General features: G+C 37.8%; 3 protein-coding genes across 3 annotated transcripts; 1 reads left to right on the top strand and 2 right to left on the bottom strand.

The window, feature by feature from the left end:
• Positions 1-1,887: 1,887 nt before the first annotated feature.
• On the bottom strand, positions 1,888-22,465 carry LOC125769466 (uncharacterized). Its single transcript, XM_049438199.1, has 2 exons — positions 21,736-22,465; positions 1,888-2,261 (listed from the first exon to the last, which is right to left on the bottom strand). The coding sequence occupies exons 1-2, from the start codon at positions 22,240-22,242 to the stop codon at positions 1,899-1,901; spliced, it is 870 nt and encodes a 289-aa protein (XP_049294156.1). The 5' UTR covers positions 22,243-22,465; the 3' UTR covers positions 1,888-1,898.
• On the bottom strand, positions 7,020-13,333 carry LOC125769694 (uncharacterized). Its single transcript, XM_049438503.1, has 3 exons — positions 13,155-13,333; positions 7,813-8,013; positions 7,020-7,753 (listed from the first exon to the last, which is right to left on the bottom strand). The coding sequence occupies exons 1-3, from the start codon at positions 13,186-13,188 to the stop codon at positions 7,575-7,577; spliced, it is 414 nt and encodes a 137-aa protein (XP_049294460.1). The 5' UTR covers positions 13,189-13,333; the 3' UTR covers positions 7,020-7,574.
• On the top strand, positions 8,013-10,707 carry LOC125769721 (putative nuclease HARBI1). Its single transcript, XM_049438526.1, has one exon. The coding sequence runs from the start codon at positions 8,187-8,189 to the stop codon at positions 8,934-8,936; it is 750 nt and encodes a 249-aa protein (XP_049294483.1). The 5' UTR covers positions 8,013-8,186; the 3' UTR covers positions 8,937-10,707.
• Positions 22,466-26,111: the final 3,646 nt, after the last annotated feature.

Raw genomic sequence — 26,111 nt, 5'->3', positions numbered from 1 at the left:
CGTGTATCAATCATTTAAAGTGCCAGATAAAAAAAAATCCGAACAAATAAATAAATATCGCAAAGCAACAGAATTTGACTATTTGTCAAATTCTCTAAGCTGGAATCCTCCCTAAGATGGCAGTCCCGTTGGTGTGCAACGTAGAGAGACTTCACTGTGTGTGAAAGTTTCATATTTAATGCCATACAGTTGTTTTGTAAAATATTCTAACTTCTGGACATCAACTATGGCATACCTTTACAGTTTTTGACGGGGGACAGACATGTCTCGCTTAGCCGAACGTTTTTGAACGGACATGTCCGTCTTGAAGAGCGGCGCATCGAAGAGTAATGTTTCTATGCGTGCAAAAGATTTAAGGTAACGAATAACATCATGCGGCGAGGTACGCTAAGGCGCCCAGTTGCTAAGACAACAAATATTGTCCAGCACGTTTTGGCAAAAAATCACACGTCAACTAAGTGTTAACAAAAAGGGCAGTTCTAGGTCCAAACAATCAAAACATATCGCTTTACTTTCCGATTTTTATATTCGTGTCCTTATTTTATGGATTACTTGGAGAAGTTTAATAAGCTGATAATTCTACAAAGCCATTTTACACAGTGCTACAAAAAGAGATTTCTATCTAAATAATAGATTAACCTAACATATTAATTATTGATATTACTTTTATTTTAGGAAAAACGAAAAACTACAACCAAAGTACAGTTCGAAAAATTGATGCAGCTTATTGAGCTCAACCAACCTGTAATAAGCGATAAACATAAAGGATCTCCAAAGTTTTGGGAAGATATTTCCAAACCCCTTAATCCCTTAGGACGCCCTGTGAAAGACGGTTCAGTGTGGGAAAAGGAAAGTATTCTTTATGTATTTAAATTCTGATAGTTTTAAGGAATAATTCTGTCATGTACCTATATATTATTGAACAATGTTTTTTTTTGTTTTTGCTCGGTTAGAACGGCTTGGCCGTATCCCGACTTATTTTACCATGTAGCACGATAGTCAGTCCATGCTATGGGGAGACAGTCCGGATGGGATTTGATCCCTGGTCCTGCCGTATAGGCCGGCACCGTTTATTACATACACCAAAGGGCCGCCCATTTGAACAATGACGTGTGTTAATTAATTATATTTTTATGTAACAGGTTTGGACAGATTACAAATCGGCACTGAAAAAAAGGTAACGCACAACAATTGCGAATATTCAGCTACTGGAGGAGGACCATGCACTTTGCACAATTTCTCGGCACTGGAGCAACATGTCATTGACATCCTGCAGCTGAGGAATAGTGTTATGGGAATAAACGCCAACGAATTTGGAGCACCAGCAACCTCATCAAGTTCAGCACGTACTACTGTACCGGAATCACCAACGCCAATTTCAACGACAGCCACACAAACCCATATAGTTACGAAACGATACGGTTGGGAGTAATGGAACTCCACAGAGAACTTCTCTGCCAGTGCGAAACAGCAACACACGGCGCACGGCACGACGCAAAAATACAATTTCAGAATTGCAGTTGTTAGAACATAAGCATTATAGTAAGATTAAGCAAACACAGCTAGATTTAGAACAAGAAAAATTAGGCTTAGAAAAACAAAATTTTGAATTCGAAAGGGAAATAGCAATTAAGAATTTAGAAATTAAAGAGGCAGAGCTTAATCTCAAAAGAGAACAACTTAATTTGATAAGAGAACTGGCCGATAAAATGCACTTAAGTTAAGAATCGCAGAAATGAAATTAAAATTTAAGTGCAAGCAATTAAACACCCAAAAATAATAATGTAGGTTTAGTTGCAGTTAGTTAGTTATGTTAGGTTTAGTTTAGTGTAGTAGCTTAGTAATAATTCTAACAATAAACCGCCTGTGTGGATAAACAATACAGATTAGTGTAAACTTTAAGTTGCTTGCGCACTGAGCATTATGTCATCGAACACCTGTTGCCCTTCAATATTGTGCTCTATACATACGTTATGCAATGCTCTACAAACATTAATAATTGCAGCGCATTTTTTCGGTGTATAATTAAGACAACCATCACCTCCATTAAGACATCGAAATCTGGATTTCAATATTGCTATAGTCATTTCTACTATTATTCGGCCAGAGGAGAGCAATGTATTGAATGATGCTTCTTCTGAACCACGACCAGGATTCCTATGTGGTCTGATCAGCCAAGGTTCTGAAGGGTACCCTGCGTCACCTGTGACAAAAAGTTCTATAGTTATATAAGTTATAGAAATTATATAACTGTATATAGGTTAATTTTACCCAGCAATTTATCAATTTTTCCGGTTCTGTGTAATTTTTTGAAATATTTTCGAACAGAACTTACTTTCCAAACATGAGCATCGTGGTTCGATCCTGGGAATCTGGCATTTATTGCTCTTATGCGATATTTATGGTCACAAACCTAAAACAATAGATAAGTTTTAATATATAAAGATTAAAAATCATATTTTACTAAATCATAAGTTTCATTTTTTTCTTAATACAGGCGTTCTTAACAAGCGAAAAAAAGAATTTGTTTGATTATCGCAAATACATACCAACATCACATTGAGGCTGTAACAATGTTTCCGATTCAGGTATAATAGTGGACGGTGGAGTGGTTTCTTAATTTTTATGTGTGTACCATCGACACACATGGTAATATCCTCGATGTTCGTCTTACGCGAAAAATATTCCTTCGACTCATTTCTTTCATTCTCATTCATTAGTAATGAAATCCAATCACCAAGAAGCGTTTCAAGAGGAGGCAAAGTATCCTGGAGGGTTTCAGAAAACGTGGACTGGGTTATTGCTACATGAACATCTTTCCCAGCACCGTGCTAGTATCGCCCTTCCGCAAAAAATCGAAGGCATGCCGCTAATTTAAGTTTGGAGCTTAAACCATACGCGCTTCGTGTATCTAATCGTGGTCCAATGCTATCTAACAAATAGACAAAAATGGCTTTTGTCACCCGGAAATTCTCAACAAAGCTAAAAGGAAACAAATGACTATTGAACTACGCTTGAAATAATTATTTTCGAATTTACTCAAACATCGTCGGAAATACTAACAGGATCTATATCGTTGCGTAAATTTTTTCGAAGTAGCTTCAATTTTCTCTTTTTTTTTTTGCTTCAGGATCCACGGGAAAACGAATAAAATTCATTGTTAAAATATTTTCATTCATACTAATCTGGTTGTAGCGAAGTTAAAAAATTGTTGTATTTGTTCACAAAACGTAAGACATTCCAATCTGCACCAAATGACAACCAACTTCGCCTTTCAACATTGTTTATAACTGCATGTTCAAATACTCTCATATAGCTCTGCTACAAAATGAGTTTTACCGCGCGACGACCTTTGCGGAACGATCGATTTCCCCGATACGGCCGAATACCTTAATATTTTGTTGGTGATTATGCGTTTCCGCTGGGACCGTGGTCGTCAAACTAATAGAGCAAAAGTTATACGGCATACTAGCGAAACAATTTGTTATGTTCGTACAATTTAACTTTATTTTTTAGGACCCGACATGGCCAGAACCCTGATGGTGAGCTAATAGAGAGCGACGTGCGATCGTACTTACTATAATCTAACTAACCTAGTACTAAAATCTAACACTAATGTATGTATACCTTAATTATGCTATAATCTACAGGATGGGTCGCATCACAGTTTGTTAATTTTTCATATGGCAAAGTTGCTAGTCAAAACTGTTGTTTTAATTCAGGACAAAATGAAGCATAAGTAAGTGCAACAACTCACAGCTTATTTTTAAACTTTTTTATTTTCTATCCATGCTTCATGCACTAAATTCATATATTTTTTAAGTTGCTTATATTTTTTTAAATCAATTATTTTCGAATCTATTTCTTTGAAATATGGTTCCACTTCCATCCGCAATCTCACATGCTCCAATTCTGTGGAAGTGCTGCGATTCATGTAATCCTTCAGCGTCTGATTTAGTGTTGGATAAGTTCCGAAAAAAAAGGACCGGTTCGGAACTCGATTTTTTTTTTAAGTATCGAATCGTGAACCTGGGCTACAAAAGATCGTTTTTATATACATATTCATTTTTTTCATGTGAGAACAGTCATACCCTACATATGAATCAGACAGCTTCTTTTAATTGCAATTTATAACGCCTGTTTGTATTGTTTATTTTTTTGTATTATTTATTTTATTTTAATTTTTATAGTTATGGTTCACAAAGAAGGTTTTTTTGCTTAACTTAATGGCATTTTGAACTATTAAGTTAAGTAAATGAGCAAAACAAGGGATATGTTTAATGTGCAATTTTGAAACTGCCAATGTCATGTTAGCAGCACTATCCGTTACTATTGCGATAGTGTTTTCAGATATTTGCAAACTGTTCATTACTTTTTTTAACCATATAGAAATATGTTCACCAGTATGGCTTCCTAGAAATTCTGAGCATTCTAACAGATATGAACTTAATAACCCGTTACCATCAATAAAATGAGATGTTACTGCATAAAAACTAACGTTATTTACATTTGTCCAGCCATCGGTAGTCAAGGAAACGTATTTTGCTTCGCTCAATTTTCCCTTCACCTTTTCTAAAGTGCTCTTATACATCGCAGGAAGCAATGAATTGGAAACTATTTTCCTGTTTGGTGCCTCATAATTTGAATTCAATAATTTCAATAACTTAACAAATTCTTCTTCTTCAACCGTTGTAAACGGATGATAGCTTCTACATATGAATAAAGCTATTTGTACATCAATGTCTCTTTTCAATGTTGAGGAAACTGACCGAACAAGAAACTTGTCCAAATTCTCTTTTGGTTTTAAAGGGTTCCTGCATACCTTAGTAGTATCGATATTTGAATTTAAAACTACTTGCGGCTCTTGAGACGAATGTGATGTTTCACTGTTGGTCAGTTGTTTTTCCCTGATTAATGGTACCGTTGGATGCTTCCGTTCCAAATGCCTTTTTAAATTTGTAGTGGATCCACAACCATAAGCGAAATCGTTCAAACAGTAACGACATTTTGCTTTCCCACTTCGGTTTTTTTCAAAATGATCCCATATAGCTCCTTTCAATTTCTTGCCTGAATGCATGATGGATGAAGATATCTGCAATGTTTGAATAAGCAATATTTGAATTAGGAAATGAGCGCTAAATTTTGCAGTAATTTGAATGTAAATTAAAAAAGGTTATAAAACACGATTTTGAATTCGAATTAGTATTCGATACTAATACGTGAATGTACTATTAGACATTGCCAAAGAGAAGAAAACGGTAAGCATAAAACTTCTGAAACTTTACTGTTGTCGTATTTTTACGCTATACTAGTGAAGTGGTTTTCAAATAAGTGTAGGGTTAAGCTGTTCTATCAATCTATCAATATCAATCAGCTGGATCAATTTTATAGTAATTTTATGATATAGCTTTATTTTTTTCCAAAAATGTATGAGGAACTGGAGTGGAGCAGGTGCGATGCTTGATAATTAAGCATTAAGCATTACCTTGAAAACTGTCGTATAGTTAATGTACAAGATTTGCAGCATTATTTTCGAGAAACATTTTGAGAATAAAAGACCGTTAAAGCCGTGTTTGTAGTGACCGAGACCGTGTTTGTACGAACATTTCTTCAATATTTTCTTATTATGCGTCTTATGGATATTTGAACGAAATATCTTATGGATATTTGTACGAAACAAAACTTACATGGTTGTAGGACTGATACTACCTGTCGATGTTGTTCTATTTTACCCGGCGATTGGGGCTGCACAAGAGATGTTGTTGTTAGCGAAGAGATTTTTATTGTTGCTACGAGTTCTATAATGGAAAATATTTTGTTTTAACCTTTCTTATTTCAGATTTTTTATCGCACACACTTTTTAATTTAATCAACTTGAGACAGTTTTAAACAAAACATACATAGTTGCAAGACTGCCGGTCGACATTGGCGTTCGATACTATCTTAATGCTGGCTGTTGTTGGCGGTATATAATATGAACACTTTTCGCTTGTACACTCTTTGTAATTTAGCACGGATTTGATCTGTACTGAACGAATGCTAAGTGTCGACTGACTCTCAGCAAACATATTGTGACTTTTTAAATAACCGACTGTTCCCCGACTGGTCTGCTATCTACATTTTATATTTTCATATAAAATGTTTTTTTTTTTTTAATTTTCATATTTTTTAATATGAACTATTACTTTTAGTCTAGGCTAAAAAATCGTTCAATAGTCCGTTTTCGTCCGTTTTTGTTCGTCTGTCTTCCGATTATCCGTTTTCATCCACTGTCTTGCGCATTTCGTATGCTGTCCAGCCAGAAAATAGCCTTTGTGTTCCGTTTTGTCGTTTGCTAGTTTGTTGCATGAGCCCGTTTGTCTCTAACCATGGTCTGTTTTCACAATAATCCTTTTTGTTCCTAACTTGATGTTTCTAAACGAAGTTTATTTTAGCGGTAAGAACGTACGTAAATATCAAGAAACTGTCTAGAACAACTACATGTAATGTGATCATCTACCTATTTCGATACATGTATTGAAGAGAAATATCTAATTATACACCCGAAAACGTAATAAACTGGTGCAATATACAGCCTGTACCGGTGTTACGCGGATGTTATAAATTTGTCGCGGATTCGGAGATTCACGAAGTTTTGTTTGTAGTAACCTGAGTTGTAGTAGTGAACCTGGGTTGTAGAAATCGATTCAAACTGTCAAAATATATCAGAATTTTGAAATCGGCTTGAACCGAACCGAAAACAGCGAATCGATCTTGTAAAAGTATCGGAACTTTGAAACCTGCTTGAACTGAACTGAAAACAGCGGATCGAACCAGTAGAAGTATCGGATCTTTGAATCTGACTTGAATCGAACCTAAAGTATCATGAACCTGTATCGCTTGAAATAATCGGAATTAATGGATCGGAACGATCCAGCAAAGTACCGGAACTTTTTTATCAGGTTCGGATCGAATTGTCCGTCACTACACGAGACGGTGTTGAAATGCGAGCCGTGCCTAAAAGCAATGGTGCGGCACTGTCTGTAGTTGCTGTTTTCGGTGGAGTGTAATCAATTAGCCTACGTTTAGGCGCATTACGTCAAATTCATTCAACAACACCATTTTAAAGATGGACAGAATATCAGTGAACTCCTCCAGCAGCGTTGCTTTGCAGCCTCGTAGGACGGTACAGCTCGCGCAAGATCACGATGATTGTGATCCTGGTTTCAAGATTTCAGCCAAAACCTCATCCGAGATCCCCAGACAAGCTTCATGGTAGGTGTTATTGCGTAGTCCAGCACACAAGTAAACATTTTCTCCCATTATCGATTGCAGGCACGAAGGACACGATGCGGCCACAGATAACGATCAGTTACGATTTACACACAAAAATACTGGTAAGAAACAGAGCGTGAGACAACCACAAGCGAACGATCAGAGTGACAGATCAGTAATAGCTTGAGACTGTCGAGGTTGTTTCGCAGACCTCTAATGTTCCAACGACGCCGTACGGCCCCCGAATAACTTGCTTTGCTTGAAGTTGCCTAATAAACGACAACTTCTTTATATCATTCGATATACTAATGGCAAAGAGGTCAATAGAGGATTTTTTTAATTTCTTCTATGGTTGAGATCTTTCTATTTTCGAGCTCAATAAGGTCTCGTATTTGTTTGTCAATATTTCGCGAGGCTGGTCCTCGGCTAGTGGATGGTTGCTGATGGTTGTCGTTGTCAGCATCACAAAATTGTCCTGCGATATCTTGTGGAGAATCTTCTGTAAACATAAGACACAAGTTATAATTTTTTAAATAGAATAGAAACTTTAATAAATACCTTCGACCACCTCAACTGCTGCTGGAATATTGCTTACGCATGGCCGAGATGAGTACGATGCGGCAAGGAATTGCAGGTTTTGGTAGTAACGCCAAGTTCCATCCGATCCCGTAGCTGCCGATCCAGTTGGGAGCTTCGTCTCCTTTTTTTCTCGTGCGTACTGGTTACGCAAGTTCTGCCACTTTCCTTTAAGCACATCGACTGTAAAATAACAATGTGTTATTAATTCAAAATATTAATAGTATTATTTCCTTTCAGATTCCTTTCAACTGGATTATCTTACAGAGCTTTAGCATTTTAATTCCGCATATCGTGTTGGACAAATTATATACAAAGTATGTGAAGCAATATGGACCACTCTGAGGAATATCCATATGCCATTTCCTACTGTGCAACGATTTCAACAGGCAGCAGAAGAATTCGAAGCACTAACCGGATTTCCCAACGTATGCAGCTGCATCGATGGGAAACATGTGCGCATTAAGTGCCCTAATTCATCCGGATCGTTATTCTACAATTATGAAAATTATAATTCTATTCATTTGCAAGCGATAAGAGATGCGAAAGGAAAATTTTTGACAATAGATATAGGAGATTATGGAAGAAGGGCTGATAGTGGAGTTTTTTTTGTAGAAAGTGACACGTTCCGAAATATTGAGCATAACATTTTGAAGTTCCCTCCAGCCAGAGTAATAGATGGTTTAGAGCTGTCTTATGTGCTTCTAGGAGATCAGGGTTACCCATTAAAACCATACCTAATGAGACCGTACTCAACAGGAGACGATGATGATGAAGGAGTGTATAATTGTTTTTTAAGTAAGATTAGACGATCAGTTGAATGTGTTTTTGGAATGTTGGTTAGCAAATGGGGATGTTTGAAAACCGAGCTGCAGGTCAACCAGGATCATGTTGATACAATTGTAAAAACCACGTGTTTGCTGCACAACATTTGTATCGACTTTAGGGAAAGTCAGGGATCTCAATGGTTTAATCCTATCAATCGTAAAAATGAAACGGCGTCGTTAAGCCGGCGTTTCAACCATTCAAGTCAGCAAGCAAATTACATACGAGACAAATTTAAAAATTATATTGTGCGAAATATTGTTCATGTAACTGATGCATAATGTAGTACATGCAATAAAATAAAACATATGTATGAAAAGTTACAAAACAAGTTAATGAAAAGTTACAAACAAGAATGATTTGATGCCAGCGTTAATATAGTAATCAATGAGTGTTGAACAATCTAATTAATGAATTAAGAATCGTAATGAATAATGTTTTTTTTTTTGTTCGGTAAGAACGGCCTGGCCGTATCAAGACTTTTTTTTACCACGTAGCAGGATAGTCAGTCCATGATACGGGGGACTGACACCGGTGGCGAACGGATTTTCGTCGTTCGAAGCCCTTACTGCCCTCGAGTGAGTTTGATGAAGGGGCCATAACAGCTCCAATGCTGTCCTGATGGGGCGACCGAACATTTCATCAGCTGAAATTTTCTGCATGCTCAACTGCGCGTTTGGGGTCGATCGATACGTCATGAGGAAAAGCTCCAGCCCCTCATGAAGGGATGTTTCGTCACTCCGCATCTTCCGCAGTGCTCGTTTCAGCGTATCGACGAAGCGCTCCGCCTGTCCATTCGATTGCGGATGGTGCTGTAATGATATGCTCGATCCCGTTGCTGTTGCAAAACTCCTCAAACAGTCCGCTTGTAAATTGGGGAACGTTGTCACTAACCAGCGTTTCCGACATACCGAAGCGAACGAAGATGTTCCGTAGCATGGAGATGGTGGTAGAAGTGGTTTTACTCATTGTTTTGTAGATTTCAAGCCATTTGGAGAAAGCGTCAACCACGACTAAAAAGTAAAAACTTTCGAATGGCCCAGCGTAGTCTATGTGCACTTTACGCCAAACGCCCGTCGGTGTTGACCATGTTGCTGGTGTAGTTCGAGGGGGTGCTTTTGCGGCTGCCGTAGCTTACAATGTCGTCGTCGATTCTTGGCCAGTACAAGTAGCTGCGCGCGATCGTCTTCATTCTCTGCATTCCCGGATGTCCCTTGTGCAGCTGGAGCAAACAACGGAAACGCAGCTTCTTTGGGATGACCACTCTCTCCGAGAAGAATGCAATCCTCAACGGTGGAGAGAGATTCCTTCCTATTGTGGTACCGAGCCAAATCTGCTCCGAAAGTAACATCATGGGGCCATCCATCTTGCAGGTACTTACAGGGTTTATCAGGTCAATATGGCATCTGAAAGGCATAGTTCGCCGGCCAGAACATGTATTTCGTTTCCTGTCAAGTATTTCATTTGCCTCAACATGAAAATCCTGTTGCCCAATATGATTTTAGAGATTATTGCTTTAGCTTTTTCACCGGGATTGTTGCCTGCTCCTGCTCGTTATTTGTACCATATTTTCTAATTTATTTTTTATGCTTTTTTATAGTTTTTTTTTAAATAAAATCATATCATTTAATAAAGGGTAAGGGCACAGCTTTACGCTGTTGTGCCATTTGAAGCAGAATTTGTTAGATTCATTAAATTATGAAAAGTTTTATCACGAACATTTCGAAAACATGCATGTGTATGTGTAGCATGTGTCAAACCGAATCCGAGCAAAATGTAAACAAAAAAAATTTAGCATGGTACTTTTTATTCCAGCAATTATATATTTCGAATAGATGAACGGAGGAAATATAATTGCATTGCAAAAAATAGTTTATTAGTTCTTTTACACTCCGTGCACAATATCAAACCGTTTTATTGCATTCTACGCTATTACAGGATTTTTAAACCTGGCACTCATATGCTTTCGAAATGTTCGTGATAAACCTCCTCATAATTTAATGAATCTAACAAATTTTGCTCCAAATGGCACAACAGCGTAACGCTGTGCCCTCACCCTTTATTAAATGATATGATTTTATTTAAAAAAAACTATAAAAAAGCATAAAAAATAAATTAGAAAATATGGTACAAATAACGAGCAGGAGCAGGCAACAATCCCGGTGAAAAAGCTAAAGCAATAATCTCTAAAATCATATTGGGCAACAGGATTTTCATGTTGAGGCAAATGAAATACTTGACAGGAAACGAAATACATGTTCTGGCCGGCAAACTATGCCTTTCAGATGCCATATTGACCTGATAAACCCTGTATGGACCTTCCGGAGCAAGCGGTCAGCCCACGTAGCTCTCTCAACTTCTCTGAACGTAACTGGAAACAAGTTAAGCGCGTTAACCGCAACTGTCCTTAAATCGTTCTCTAGCTCCAGGCTGGCGATCACGTATTCGGCTTCAGGTTTCGCGTGGTGTTGTATTAGCCGAGATAACACATCGGCGTTTCCGAATGAGCCAGTTGGCACATACATAGGTGTTTGCCGTGTATGTTGGAATACCTTTTTTACTGCTAAATATGCGGACTAGTGGTCGGTGGTCGGTCTACAGCATGAAATGACGGTTTGACTGCAATTATTCTCTGCTTTGCTGAGCGCTCGGGACGCGTGTTGAACCACTTTTAGGGATCCGTGTGGGTATTTGTGGCATATTGTTGCTCCTAAGCCAACCGAAAGTGCATCGGTGGACACCACTATGTCACGCCTTGCGGCGTAGTGTGTGAGCAAGAGTTCCGTCCCTCCGTAAGGACGAATGCAGTATTTTGTAAAGGCAAAAGCCTTATCAGCAACCAGCATGTACGGTACTTTAATCCCATATGGAACGCGCAACTCTTTTGGGTTCGGGTATATTAAGCTCATTATTTTCAAATAATGCGTGAATATTAGAATTTCTGAATATTCCCCCATCCGATATTCCGCCTTTACCTTCTACATCAACGTACATAAAGTTGTAGTTGGCATCTACAATTGCCATAAGATTTATACTATAGATCCTTTATAGTTATAGTAATCACTATAAAAATCCTTTATAGTTATAGTAATCACTTCCTGAATCAATTGGTTTTGGTATTCTTATGTGTTTTCCGTCTAATGCTCCGAGAGCTCGGGGAAAATTCCATTTCTGCTCAAACTGATTTGATATTTCTAACCATTCATCTGGTGTATTAGACAACTGTAAAATAAAGAAAGCATTTTTAAATAAATATGTTAATAAAATCAATATTAATGAATCGTAATGATGTACATGTTTAAAAACATTGTTTTTTTTTTTTAATTTATGTATTACAGTTAAGGATAACACCAACTACGAACAAAAATACAGAAGCCAGAACGCCAGAAGACCAGCAGATAGCTAAACCAGGGCGGCCATCAACACCTGAGCCTGGTCCTTCCCGGCAAGTTACTTGCTTGCCTGATATTCAGCCTTCCCTTCGTCAGGACAAGGCTACATCTACCGCCGAAGACGGAAGAAGATTAAGAGCCAACCAGCATGAAAAAATTGACCAAAAACTTTTAAAATGTTTAGAAAGTCTTGAAGAAACATTAAAGGGGCAAAAAGATAGGCATAAAATAGCCCCATTCATTGAGTTGCTGACCCAACGGATGCTCAAGAAACGAGATGAAGATTTATCTTTAATTGAAGATTGTATTTTGAGCTCCCTTAATCAGTTCCCCGATAAAGATTAGATTTTAGTGTCCTTTTTTTTGTTTTGTTGACCTTTGTATATTAGTTTTTTTCTTCTGGTGTTGGGTATTTACTTATTAATTTACTTAATTATCTAATTAACTAATTACTTTTAGTTTTACTTTAGTTTACTTAATTAATTAATTTTATGTGAGTTTCATGTTATTATTTTTTTATGTGAACTTAAGCCAAAAAGCAATGAAACCGAATTATTTTGAACTTGAATAGATATTTTTCTTTATGCACCATCTCTCTTTATCATTTTACTTATTTGAAGATATTGATAAGGAGTTGATCGTACTAATTCTTCTTAAATAATTATTATATGATTACTTAGCACTAGCTATATCGACTAACCTTAAAACGGTACGCAACAGAAATACGGGATGCACTTGAATTTCTAAGTGTATGAAAAGAGATGTTCTTCCAGTTTAATGGGCAAATCAAGTAAGGCGTACTGTGCAGTCGTGCTACTTCAGTTTCGTATCCAACAGAACCGGTAACAACGATTGATATGGTTGAATTACATATTTTATCACAAAAACAGGCGTTATAGGCGCACCTCAAATTGATTTTGAATTTGAGATTCATTTGTTAATTTAAAGGCTGTGTGTTAAGTTTAGCGAAATTTTGATACAACCTGCTATATTCTCCGTCTTTGAACATGGCTTTATCATTGTTTTCGCAAAATTAACGGGTCGCATGAAAAGTTAGTTAAAGAAGGAAAATGGTATGTTAGTTCGAGGTGTTAACTTCAATTCTACCTTTACATAATCCTGGGGCACTTGAATCAAACATTCACACACTTCCGGTACAATGCTGCTTATTGTAGAAACACCAACCTAAAAGTATATGTGATATTTTAAACATGAAGGTAAAAATTTAATTATATATACTTACACGAAAAAGAAAAGACAAGCTACTATACGTTTCACCAGTAGCCAGAAAGTGTGTAATTAACAACCTTTCCCCAGGTGTTATCGATAAATGCATGTTGGAATCTTTCCTCTTTATTTTATGGGATATTTTATCCAAAAGCCAATCGAAATCATCGTGGGTCATTCTTAAAAATTTAAGGACCGTATCGTCTGCTGCTTCGTCTGCCATGTCCGCAAGAAGGCGACTCCCATCTTCGTTTCGACGGTACAACATAGGACGTGTCCACCATCTACGATCCCGAAGGGTTTGTCGTAGGCGGTACATCGAAACTTATCTCAAAAAAGTGGCACTGTTTGCACACATTACAACACTGACTATCCAGACGCAACAAACGATGTACGAGAAAACCGTTAATACAACAGTTTAGATCGGTTTAAGAAGAATATAATAACAAAAGGAATATCATACTTAAGTGTTCAAACATTCTAAACACAAACCATAAGAAAAACAAAATTTGGATTCAATTTATTAATTTTATTTTGAATCTGTAACCGAAAAAAAATGATTTCATTTGATCATCGAGAACTCAAGTCTTGGATCCGGTTTAGATTACTGCTGATCAGAGTTCGTGCTGCGTTCACACAAGATCAGTGCGCGAACCGCGCGAACTCTCAGAATTTCATTCTTAAATTTGTATTTGAGCAATGTTCGTCGAACTGGCGAACTGTCAAGTTCGTGCCGTGTGAAACGGCTCTAAGGATACATAGGTTGTAGATAGGTTATGGGTAGGTTATAGATAGTGTAAATGTTCGGAGTGATAAAGACACCATTTCCGGACTGCTGGAGTTTACGTAACGCGTACTTAATAAAATATGGTTTACTCCTGGAAACTTCTTGCGCAAGTTTCTGATTGCCTTCAGTTACAGAGGGATCGGACGATAGGCTTTTTCCTAGATTAACCAGGATTAGTTCCTAACGTGTGATCTAGCGTTAACTGTAGGCTAGCTTTCCGTAAAATGGCTTTAGATCGGTTCTGACAAATATTCTTTTGTATTGAATATTCAACATAAGTTTCTACCAGTGGAGTGCCCATCAATTGCCAAACAGAAAAACTCGTAGCTTTGGAGGTTTGGTTACAAGTGATGTTTATTGAAATTTTTTCCTTCAATTTACAAAATGTTGATAGTATTAGTTCTTATCCTACACGCCGTGAGTGTGTGTTAGTTTCAAGAACGTAGAGGTAAAATCCTAGTTTTACCTGTAAGTGTTGTTTAAGGAGTGTTGTAGCCGTCGTCCGATTTGGCCTTTTTAGTTAATTGCACCGAATGTATAGGCGCGTTTTTCCCTGTCGACCTTATCGTCTATTTTACCTAGATGCAAATATGTTGCCTGGTCGGATGGTTTTTTAAGGGACGCCCACAGCGCGTGGGCGTAAGCTGGTTATTGCTATTTTTGTTAGTGTAACGGGAGGTGTTTATGTTTTTTGTTTTGATTTTGATGGTTGTTTTAATACTGCTCTTATGAAAAAAAATTGACGAATCTTGTGTTTAACACGTTGGTCTACAGTCACTGAACATTCAACAAACAGTGTCAAATCGTAGGAAAATGTTTTCGATAAACATTTTTGCTCAATGAAAAACAAACCAGTTTGTTTCGATTCGGTTTGCTCATTGAACATTTCGAAAATAGAAAACAAAAAGGAAAAGAAGAATAGCAACTGTCAAAATACTCTTCAATTTGCAACAGTAAACAACAGTAGCGGCCCATCTGACAATTTCCGAAGATTTTATATTGACCTCTCGCTTTTTCATCATTCCATCTCGCTATTTTTGAGTGGTTTTTGCGGTTCGTGCCCTGTGGTGAGCGGTTTTGTCAATGTGTTGGTGTTGATCGTGCTGACCGAGCGACCCGAGTGTGATTTTCAAACAATTTACAAAGAAAAAAGGAAGAAGCAAACGCGGAACACGAACATGCACACACCCATCTGGCAAAAAGACACTCACGGAGCTCATAAAATGATCGACTAATCGTTCGACCAGCTGAACGACTAGCGAAGTTATTGGCTGAACTCACACGTGACGCCCACGCCCTGCCCACGTCCACAAGCAACTTCGTAGAAAGCCGAAACATACCCTCTATGCTTACTGCACGCTTAAGCAAAACAACGCTTTCCCGAGTGCTACCCCGAATAAGGCGTGCGTGGTATTCTAATGCGGATCGCAGGTATAATTTCAGAATCCTTTTTCACTTCGCGAAGATCCCAGGTATAATTCCCGAACCCTCTTTCGCTTCGCGATTTGTGGACGCGTCCAGGACAGGACCCAATTTTTTTGAAATTTTGTATGACTTCGGCTTTTTTGGACGTCTCATGAGCCGTCGTGTGTACGCAACCATTCGATCGATATTTCCGAAGCGACCCGACCGCGCGTCGTTGAATCCGAAGCAACCCGATCGCATGCGCCGATGAATTCGAAGCGAGCCAATCGCGTGCGCCGATTATCCTGAGCGACCCGATCGTGCGCCATTTCTTTCTCTCGTCGTTTCTTTCGACAGTCACGTACACAAAAATTTACACTTCAAATATTTTTTTTATTTCACAATATTTTTTCACAATATTAACAAGTGTTGTTAATTCACCTTTTATATTATTTTTAACTACTATAAATTAGTAAATTAATCACATTTATCACTTTAAAAGAACAAAAAAACTTCAAAACACGTATACGATGAAATCTTGGCTGTAGATGAACATCCTTCCAGCACTGTTCACTGTTGCATGATGTTGCGGCTGTCGATGCTGTTTGATTCCACCCTTGAATGGTCTTCTGAAACACTTGAAATGGAAACACAAGAACATGATTAGCATCGAATAAATGTGCTGTATATTTTTCAACACTTTTACATACCTTTGAGGACACAGTTCGTTGATAATTCACTATTTTAAACCTCCTCAAATCAACGCGTCCATATTGCACTCTCTCGGATCACGAAGTCCGGCAACGTGGACTGTGTGCATGTGCGTGTTCCGCGTTTGCTTCTTCCTTTTTTCTTTGTAAATTGTTTGAAAATCACACTCGGTCAGGACGATCAACACCAACACATTGACAAAACCGCTCACCACAGGGCACGAACCGCAAAAACCACTCAAAAATAGCGAAATGGAATGATGAAAAAGCGAGAGGTCAATATAAAATCTTCGGAAATTGTCAGATGGGCAGTCCGCGTTGCCGGACTTCGTGATCCGAGAGAGTGCAATATGGACGCGTTGATTTGAGGAGGTTTAAAATAGTGAATTATCAACAAACTGTGTCCTCAAAGGTATGTAAAAGTGTTGAAAAATATACAGCACATTTATTCGATGCTAATCATGTTCTTGTGTTTCCATTTCAAGTGTTTCAGAAGACCATTCAAAGGTGGAATCAAACAGCATCGACAGCCGCAACATCATGCAACAGTGAACAGTGCAGGAAGGATGTTCATCTACAGCCAAGATTTCATCGTATACGTGTTTTGAAGTTTTTTTGTTCTTGTAAAGTGATAAATGTAATTAATTTACTAATTTTTAGTAGTTAAAAATGATAAAAAAGGTGAATTAACAACACTTGTTAATATTGTGAAAAAATATTGTGAAATAAAAAGAAATATTTTAAGTGTAAATTTTTGTGTACGTGACTGTTGAAAGAAACGACGAGAGAAAGAAATGGCGCACGATCGGGTCGCTCAGGATAATCGGCGCACGCGATTGGCTCGCTTGGAATTCATCGGCCCCCGATCGGGTTGCTTCGGATTCAACGACGCGCGGTCGGGTCGCTTCGGAAATATCGAACGACTAACTTCGCTAGTCGTTCAACTGGTCGAACGACTAGTCGATCAATTTATGAGCTCCGTGAGTGTCTTTCTGCCAGATGGGGGTTGAATCAGTTCTTCTGTGATTGAAACAGATCTTGACTGTTTTGTTTAACACGTTGTGTGCCACGCTTATTTTGGTGATGTTTCCTAGCAGGCCACGGCGTTTTTGTTTACAAATTGACTGTCTATCATTTTTGATAGACATGGCCCCCCAGGAAATGTAAATTTCGAACTGTTATTTCTCCGTGAAGATACCACATTTTTACAAAAAACCTTCGACAAATATGAAGATTAGACTTTCATGAAACTAGTTACATAGTTGGTTTTCGCAAATCTTCAGTCCATCAATTTATAAAAGTATATTTTTGGGATGCCTTTTTTCGAAAAATCTTACGTTTTGTTCATATTGCTATCTCATGTCGCACCGTTCGATCGTCTGTTGTGCGAGTGAGGCAACAGTCAAGTGCACTGTGGTTTTATGCTTAGGACAAATTATTTGCAACTATTTCTGAAATAAACCGTTTTTTTCAAAAAAAAATATAAGTAAAAGCTAAAGCAAAAAATGGCATACAAAATAGCAAAAAAACGGGCAATGATAAAAGACTGTAGACAATTTTTTTTGATCGTAATTTATTACGAATTTATTACGTAATTTATTTATTATTTAATTTATTAATTTATAAGTAACAAAACAATCGTTCGCATCGCCATATTATCGTATAACTTTTCCAAATTACATTTTTATTCCTTAGTGGAGTTTTGGAAAACACTCTCGACACATTTGTGGTTGTCCTGGGCAATTGATACATTGAGTATAAATTTGTTTTGCTTTCTTTTTGGCATTGTCGCGGGATTCAGCTGTAGATATTTGCAAATAGCAATTGTTACATTGACGTCGAATTTTTTTTCCTTCCCCATTTATCCGGTCGGTCAGGTAATGTGTCGTTTTGGAAGAATTTTGCTTGGGAGTAACAGTTAAAAGCTGCTGCACTAATAGTTCTCTGAATTTACGAATTTGTATTTTTTGTTTTGTTGCAGCTTTATAGATCACCCATGCGTTTACAACTGAAGTTCCTAAAAGGAGTTCTATCGCGAGTTTTCTATACCATTTTACTCCTTTGCGAAGTGTAGTAGCATAAGCTCCCATTTGATCTGATAGATCTATGCCACATTTTGCTCGATTGTACTCTAAAACTGCTTCAGGTTTTTGTAATGCTCTTTTATGCTGCCGTTTTGTCGATCTTTGCGAAGATGTGTTTTCGTTCACTGAAACTAATGATGGAGCATGTTTAGTACTTAAAATTCGAACATCTCGGATGTCTTTCCACTTCAACACCACTACTCCTTCATTATTTTCCCGGGAAATTATTTCACCTCGTTTTCGTTTAGCGTTTAGAACGCATCTGGGAATATTTTTTTTGTTAGCTCTGAGCGTACCCACAACATGGGTTCTATTTGCTAAGAAATATGTTGCTAATTCGTAGCTAGTGTAAAAATTATCAATGTACATCGTTCGACCTTCGTTCAATATCAAATTAGATAGCTCCATACAGACATCCTGTGCCAGACCGCACTGACGATCTCCTGTTTCAGATTTACCAGTATACACTTTTAAATTCCATGTATAACCCTCCACAGAACATAATTTGAATAATTTGATGCCATAACGATGAGCCTTATTTGGAATGTATTGTCGGAATATCAGACGACCTCGCCATGGTACAAGAGTTTCGTCGATCACAAAATCTTTTCCAGGGTAAAATATGGATTGATATTTATCTTGCAGCAGTTCAATTACTGGTTGTATTTTGTGCAATCTGTTTTTGGAATTGTTCCCTTCATTATTGTTAAAATGGAGCATAGTTAACAATATTTGAAAACGATTTCGGGACATAATCGCACGTGGTAGTGAAAAATTATAAACCATATTTTCTGACCAGTAGCTATCCAAACGGCCAAGTGGTACCAAGCCCATCCATATCATTAATCCCAACATTTGTTTGATCTCGTCGGGGTTTGTGTCGATCCATTTGTTCAATCTGGCGTGTTTCGTTTTTTGATTTGATGCAATGTACTGTGATACATATCTGTTTGTCTCCTTAGCAATGAGAGCTATTACTGCATCATCCACTATCAGCGAAAACACTTCCAAGGGCGTGATGTCACTGGAAATCGGCACTTGCAATCCCGTCTTACCGGTGAATTCAAACGTTTTATGTTTTCCGATATAGTTGGTCCACTCCGAACTTCGATTGTAGACTTGGACTTCATCGTTTTCTTCTTCAAGTAATAAGTCATTGTCTTCTTCATGTTCTTCTGTGGCTAATTGCTGGAGAATTTCTTGGATGTCATCTTCAAAATAGGAATCACTGTCTGATTCAGAAGCATCAAAAACCTGACTTTCAGAATCTGTGTCAGAAGAAGTGTAATTTTCGACTAGCTTTTCCAAACGTTGTTTACGCTTACTCATTTTGTATAGCGTTTACTTTGCGGAAATTATCGCAATACGACCAAATGGTAATTACTGAAATTATAAAAATCCTTAGCATCCTACCCGGTTTGGATAATGTTCAAATAGTAAACTAACCTGAATAATCGAAATGCTTGTGACTATCAACTTCTACACATAAAAAGTATTCGTAGTAGTAGTAGTAGTTATTCGTAGCACGACTAGTTACACTAACTTGTTATTCTTCACTGGTTGAACTTTACTGAATGATTCCTCATTGAGGTGATGCGCAATATATAGTTTCCTCAGATGTGTTATCAAAGGTTACTATGATATGATGCTGAATCAACGTTGCTTACTATGATACAGTGCTGAATACAACGAAACTGTTGCTTGCCGACTGATCAAATAACGAGCAAATACTTTACTGGTAGTTGTTTTATGTATTGTAATGTAGATGTTGTACCAATAAAGATAGTATTTGGTTATTATTGGTTCTTTACTAATACAGTAATACATTTTGCTTCTGTTTTTTGTGCATATCATGCTACTACACACAAACGCTATACGCGATTTCGCATTACACGAGTTTTTGGAAAAATTACAGTTTATAGATAATCAAGGGAATTATGTAAACAATAGTTCTCAAAATTTTATAAAAGGGAAATGGAAATGAAAATTTTATAAAGACGAAATGCCTTGTGAAAATTGTACTACTTCAGCTTCAGAGGCTGACAATACGGCCGGAGCTGTAATCATTAGCTATAAATAAGTTCTCAAAATTTTTAAACGCAAGAAAAACGTAACAAAATGAAATGAAATAATTTCCTTATTATAATCAATACAATAATACATTTTTCCGTTTTTGTATCAAAAAATTTCAGAAATAGTTGTTATTAGTGTTGGGTAAATCTGATTCAGATTCATGAATCTGAATGAATCTTTGAACTGAATGAATGATTCTGAATCTGAATGTCAAAGATTCATGAATTTTCGAAGATTCAAGAATACGCAAAATCATGAATCTTTAAGGATTCATAAATCATCGAGCACCCTTGGATCTTCAAGGATTCATGAATCTTCGGAGATTCATGAATCTTTGAGGATTCATGAATCTTTGAGGATTCATGAATCTTCGAGGATTCATGAATCTTTGAGGATTCATGAATCTTTGAAGACTCATGAATCTTCGAAGATTCATGAATCTGTTGGGAGTCGACTCATGAATTGAATGATTCTTCACTGAAGATTCATATGAATGACTCTATTCAAAAGATTCATTAAGCTCAACACTAGTTGTTATATCTTGTCCTCACCAAGTACACTGTGCATCGGTCTGATGTGCAAAAATATATTTGTCTCACTCGCACTGCAGACGATCAAACGGCGCGACATAGGAGATAGCAATATGAACAAAACGTAAGATTTTTCGAAAAAAGGCATCCCAAAAATATACTTTTATAAATTGATGGACTGAAGATTTGCGAAAACCAGCTATATAATTAGTTTCATAAAAGTCTTATCTTAATATTTGGTGAAGATTGTGAGTAAAAAAGTGCAGCCACCGCGGAGAAATAACAGTTTGAAAATGACGACTACTGTCTATCAAAAATGATAGACATGGCCCCCCAGGAAACTTCACTGTCTATCAAAAATGATAGACATGGCACACAACGTGTTAAGAGTGGTAAGTAAAGAAGTTTTTATAATTATATATTTACAGTATTGATTGTTTCAGCCACAATGGAAAATACTCAAATTGACGCTGATCACATGGTCGAGAACATTCCTCTCCTATGGAATGTGCAAGACCCCAATTACCACAACCGTAGGAAGGAGAAAGAAGCATGGGACCACATCAGCGATGTGTTTGGAGTGAATGGCGAGTTTATTTACATAATACAGTTAAATTGCCTACATGTTTAACTGTTCAACTTCACCGTTATACATATAGTTCTTAAAATTATCCTTAATGTTGTAAACTGGTTGGTTTGACCGATTATTGCTTCTTGAATTTGTTTGATTTACAAACGATGTGTTCGCTTCGGTAGGTGCACAATTTACCCCGTTGCTGTCTTTTGTATCCATGCAGATATTGTGCAACAAACATGCGGTTTTCAGTACAATATCAATGTTTTCCGGTTTTACTTGCAGTTCGGTTTTCAAGCGTCTCCATTTAGTTCTAAAATGCCGAATGCTCGTTCTACCGTCATCCTTGCACTACTCAATAGATAATTAATGGTTTCTTTCGCTGCATCCATGTTGCTGCTGTAAGGCCTCATCAAGTAGGGTTTTAACGGATATCCTTGATCCCCAAGTAAAACGTAAGGCATGTTAAAATTTGTGGCTGGTAATGATTCTGGCGGAGGAGTGTTGAAACTATTGTTTTCAAGGTGGTGATATAACGAAGTATTTACGAACACTCCACTATCGTTCCTTCTGCCATCATCACCAACATCGATAGTTATAAATTTACAGTTTGCATCTGCAACTGCTTGCAAGTGGACAGAAAAAAAATGTTTATAGTTGAAGTATTGTGAACCAGTGTTAGGAGGCCGCTTTATGCGAATATGTTTTCCGTCGATGGTTCCGATACAATGTGGAAAATTGCATTTAGTTTCGAATTCAGCTGCTACATTTCGTAATGTTTCAATAGTGGGAACGGGCATATGCATTGCTTGTAGTGAAGACCATATTGCCTGTGATGTTTCATATACTATGGAACCTATCGTTTGATGCGAAATTCGGAATGAAAAAGCAAGGGCTCTAAAAGATATGCCCGTTGATAAAAACCTGGAAAAAGCAAAAATAAAATAATAAATGACTGTTTTATACACTTTCGTAAATTGTTATTGTATAGTTATATGGCATCGCTATTAAAATTTACTCATCTTAAAGTACTATTTTTTTTATTTTAGCTAACACTATTAAAAAAAAGTGGACCATATTGCGCAGCCAGTACCGCCGCGAGCTGGCAGGGTTAAATCAACCAACCGGCTCAGCCGCTGCTACTCTTAGTAAATGGAAACATTTCCATCAATTATCTTTTCTTTCGGATGTCTTTACTTCCAGGAACATGGTAGGAAACATGCCATCCATAGAGATAACGGAAGGTGAGATTTTCTTCTTATTTTATCGTATCGCTGTGTATCGTCTGAGTAGATATATTTCTTTTACTATTGTTTTGACGCAATACCTTGATTTGTCGGACAACGAAGATGTACTAAAGTGTCCGGTTTTGCAAATACGTCCACCCCAAACTCGATAACAGCAAACCGGCAAGACAAGTCAAACCCGTCGAAGCAAAGTGATCTTTCCAATATTGCTTTGCAAGTATTGCGAACGGAAAAGGAGAAACTACAACACCTGAACAAGCAAAGTAGCAATTACTTGTTCGCTTCTAGTTTTGCAGAGCCGTTGGACAAACTGCCACAAGAGTGACAAATGGGGCCAAGGCTTGCAATGCTGGAAGCCTTTAACAATTATTTAAAAGAAAAAGAATACGAAAATAATAATAAATAATTAAAACATGCTCGTGTGTGTCCTGTTTTTTCCCCAGATTACTTGTTCCATTTCAAGTTTAAATTTAATCACAAAATTGATTATCAACATAATCCTCGTCGGAGTTATTCAGCTGCGTGGGCTCTAACATGTTTGATACAAATTGCACTAGTTTTCCCTAATGCTTATGTTGTTCGGCTGATGTCAACTTCTAAACCCGAAATGCTAGCAATCGTCATAGCTTATAATTCCAGCAACGCCGAAAAAAACTAAAAATAAAAATATAAAATTACGAAAATGGGGAGGGGGTCCTTATTTCAGACTTTAGCCAGGCACGTGAAAATACTTGGACAGTTAGAAGAAAAGCCCGATGGTTAGGGCATTTCGCTCACACAGTTGATAGTGTTGAAACTGGATGATCATACACAGAAAGAATCGGAGAAGCACGTGGTTGAAAATCGAAAATCCAGATGCACGGAATTGTTTTAATTTCTGCGTAATGCTAATTGTTTGTTGGAAGCAATGTCTGGAAAAAAGCGTACAGGAGAGTTCGTCAAAAAAGCAATCGGTAAAAGTGTTTGTAGTGTAGAATACTGGTTTCTTAAAAGTTGTAAGTTTTTAACAAAGGATTGAAACCGCGTGTTCTTCGAATCTTTTCATGTAACACTGAACTCTTTATTCTTATTAACCCTTGAGCCCGTTGGCTCTTAACCGTCACACTATCTAGGAATTGAGTATTAGGGTTTATAACTATGGATCGAGAGCGTTCACTCAACAGTGTTAGTGAACACAAGTAGCGAGTCGAAGTGACAAGCATGTGAAGAATCGCATTCGTTGTATTTGTGGCAGCGTTTTAAGAGTATAGCTTGTAACGATAAGAAGGATTTTGTTAAATCTAACAAATTGTGTTGGAACTGTCTTGGTAGAGGCCATCTTAGTCGTTTTTGTAAGTCTAAGAAGAATTGTCGCACTTGTGGAAAGAAGCACCATACGTTATTGCATGAAAGTGAGGCGATGTCGGTAACCCATACAACCGTAGAAAATAAGGCGCAGGCGGAGCCTTCGATTTCAACGGAAGTTAATGTGATTACCTTGTCTTCGGCTAAGATAAATGATAAGAAGTATGAATATGAGCTATTATCTACGGCATTGGTTCTTGTGCGCAAAGCAACAGGAGAGTGGACAATGGCGCGGGCGCTTCTCGACGGCGGCGCACAAGCTAGTCTGATGACGGAAGAACTGTATAGTTCTCTGGAAATAAGTGGAAAGCGCACAGATATCTGTGTTAGTGTGGTTGGTGGCAAAGAGGTGAAAGCGTCGTGTGAAGTGGAAACCACAATAGCGTCTCGCAACAGTGATTTTAAGAGAACAGTATCGTTCATTGCAAGTGAACAACATTTGCACTCTTTAAAAATTGGTACACCGAAGATCATTAGTGAAGTGGGGTTGGCGGACCCTGATTTTTATAAACGTGATAAAATCGACATTCTTCTTGGATAGAAAGTGTTTTATGAGTTGCATAAAACAAGTGATCGAATGAAATTCTGTGAAATCGATGGACTACAGTTCGTGATCACAAGTTTCGGGTGGATTCCATATGGAAAAAATCCATTCCAAGAACAATCGACAAGTTCGTATAGCGTTTTAATAGGAAATAGCTTAGCGGTCGCGTTGGAAAGAAATGGGAACCGCATCGAAACTGATGGAAGAAGAGAAAGAGTGTGAAAACAGTTTTAAGGAAAGTGTTTCTCGGGACCCATGTGGCCGTAATGTGGTGAAGCTACCTTTGAAGGCGCATTCCGAACAGTTGCTAGGCGATTCAAAGCAAGTTGCGTTACGACGCCTGGAGCAACTCGAGAGGAAGCTCGATAGAGAGAGGTTCTTAAAAAATGGCTATAGTGACGTGTTAAACGAATACGTTAAAAAGTGGTTCTTCCAGAAAGAAATTTCAACAAGGCGTATGATTTGTTCGCAGATTGCTCGCCTTTTCGATCCGTTAGGAATAGTTGCTCCTGTGGTAGTTTGGGCAAAGATTCTCATGCAGCAACTATGGATAAGTACCTCCGAATGGGATGATCCTGTAAACAAGGACATCGAGATGAAGTGGAATTTGTTTATCGAACAGTTTCCTGCCATGAGGAACATTAGTGTAACGCGATTTGTGTTGTTGGCTGGTCCACGCAGGGTCCAATTACATTGTTTTTCCGATGCTTCGGAAACAGCTTATGGAGCCTGCCTGTATGTAAGATCGGAAAACGATGACAGACAAGTAAAGGTATTACTCATAGCGGCTAAATCAAAGGTGGCACCATCGAAACGAGTTAGTTTGGCAAAACTGGAGCTGTGTGGTGCTTTGCTACGCGCCAATCTGTGGCTAACTGTTGGGACGAGCTACTTCTGGACAGATTCGACTGTTGTACTTTGTTGGCTGAGATCTCCATCGTATGTTTGGACTACGTTTGTGGCGAATAGAGTGGCTGCTATTCAAGAAATTTGTCAAGGTTGTCCGTGGTTGCATGTCAAGGGGAGCTAGCAAAAACTGAGTGTTGGTTTGGAGGTCCTTCGTGGCTCATTACGGGTGAAGAAAATTGGAATCGTACGACGGTGGTAGATGAACCTTACGAAGCGAAACAAAAAAGAAGAAGACTATGTTGCTGGCGACGTCCAAAGAGAGTGTAGAGGCACATTTTTTATTGGACAAGTTTTCATCTTATTGGAAAACCGTAAGAATAGCGGCTTACTGCTCCAGATTTATCAATATCTGTCTCGGAAAGGAGCATCAACGTGGTGATTGTACGAATAAAAAGCTTCGTGACGCGGTGAAACTGTTAGTAAAAACGCTTCAACGGAAGGAGTTTGCTGATGAAATACTTGTGTAGCAGATAATATCTAATCTGCTATACAGCTAGTATTAAAGTAACAGCAATTACAGAAATAAGACTTTGGGATCGGTATTTAAGAAATAGACAACACAAGTATGCAACCCAAATTTTTAATGACCCACATAATGAGTCCAATGCAAGTAGGCTACATACATGTGCTG

The sequence above is a fragment of the Anopheles funestus genome, chromosome 3RL (assembly GCF_943734845.2).
Source record: "Anopheles funestus chromosome 3RL, idAnoFuneDA-416_04, whole genome shotgun sequence".
NCBI classification, from domain to species: domain Eukaryota; kingdom Metazoa; phylum Arthropoda; class Insecta; order Diptera; family Culicidae; genus Anopheles; species Anopheles funestus.
This window is presented reverse-complemented; position numbering and strand designations above follow the sequence as displayed.

What these genes read in the sequence shown, in the direction of transcription:
- LOC125769721 (XM_049438526.1), top strand. Translation starts at nt 8,187, where the DNA reads ATGCCATTTCCTACTGTGCAACGATTTCAACAGGCAGCAGAAGAATTC.
- LOC125769694 (XM_049438503.1), bottom strand. Translation starts at nt 13,188, where the DNA reads ATGTTTGATTCAAGTGCCCCAGGATTATGTAAAG. An exon ending in TGCCCCAGGATTATGTAAAG is followed by an intron (nt 8,014 to 13,154) that starts GTAGAATTGAAG and finishes GTTATTTTACAG; the next exon opens with TCGATGTGCTTAAAGGAAAG. An exon ending in AGCAGTTGAGGTGGTCGAAG is followed by an intron (nt 7,754 to 7,812) that starts GTATTTATTAAA and finishes TTATGTTTACAG; the next exon opens with AAGATTCTCCACAAGATATC.
- LOC125769466 (XM_049438199.1), bottom strand. Translation starts at nt 22,242, where the DNA reads ATGCATATGCCCGTTCCCACTATTGAAACATTACGAAATGTAGCAGCT. An exon ending in TTTTAGAACTAAATGGAGAC is followed by an intron (nt 2,262 to 21,735) that starts GCTTGAAAACCG and finishes GGGTAAAATTAA; the next exon opens with CCTATATACAGTTATATAAT.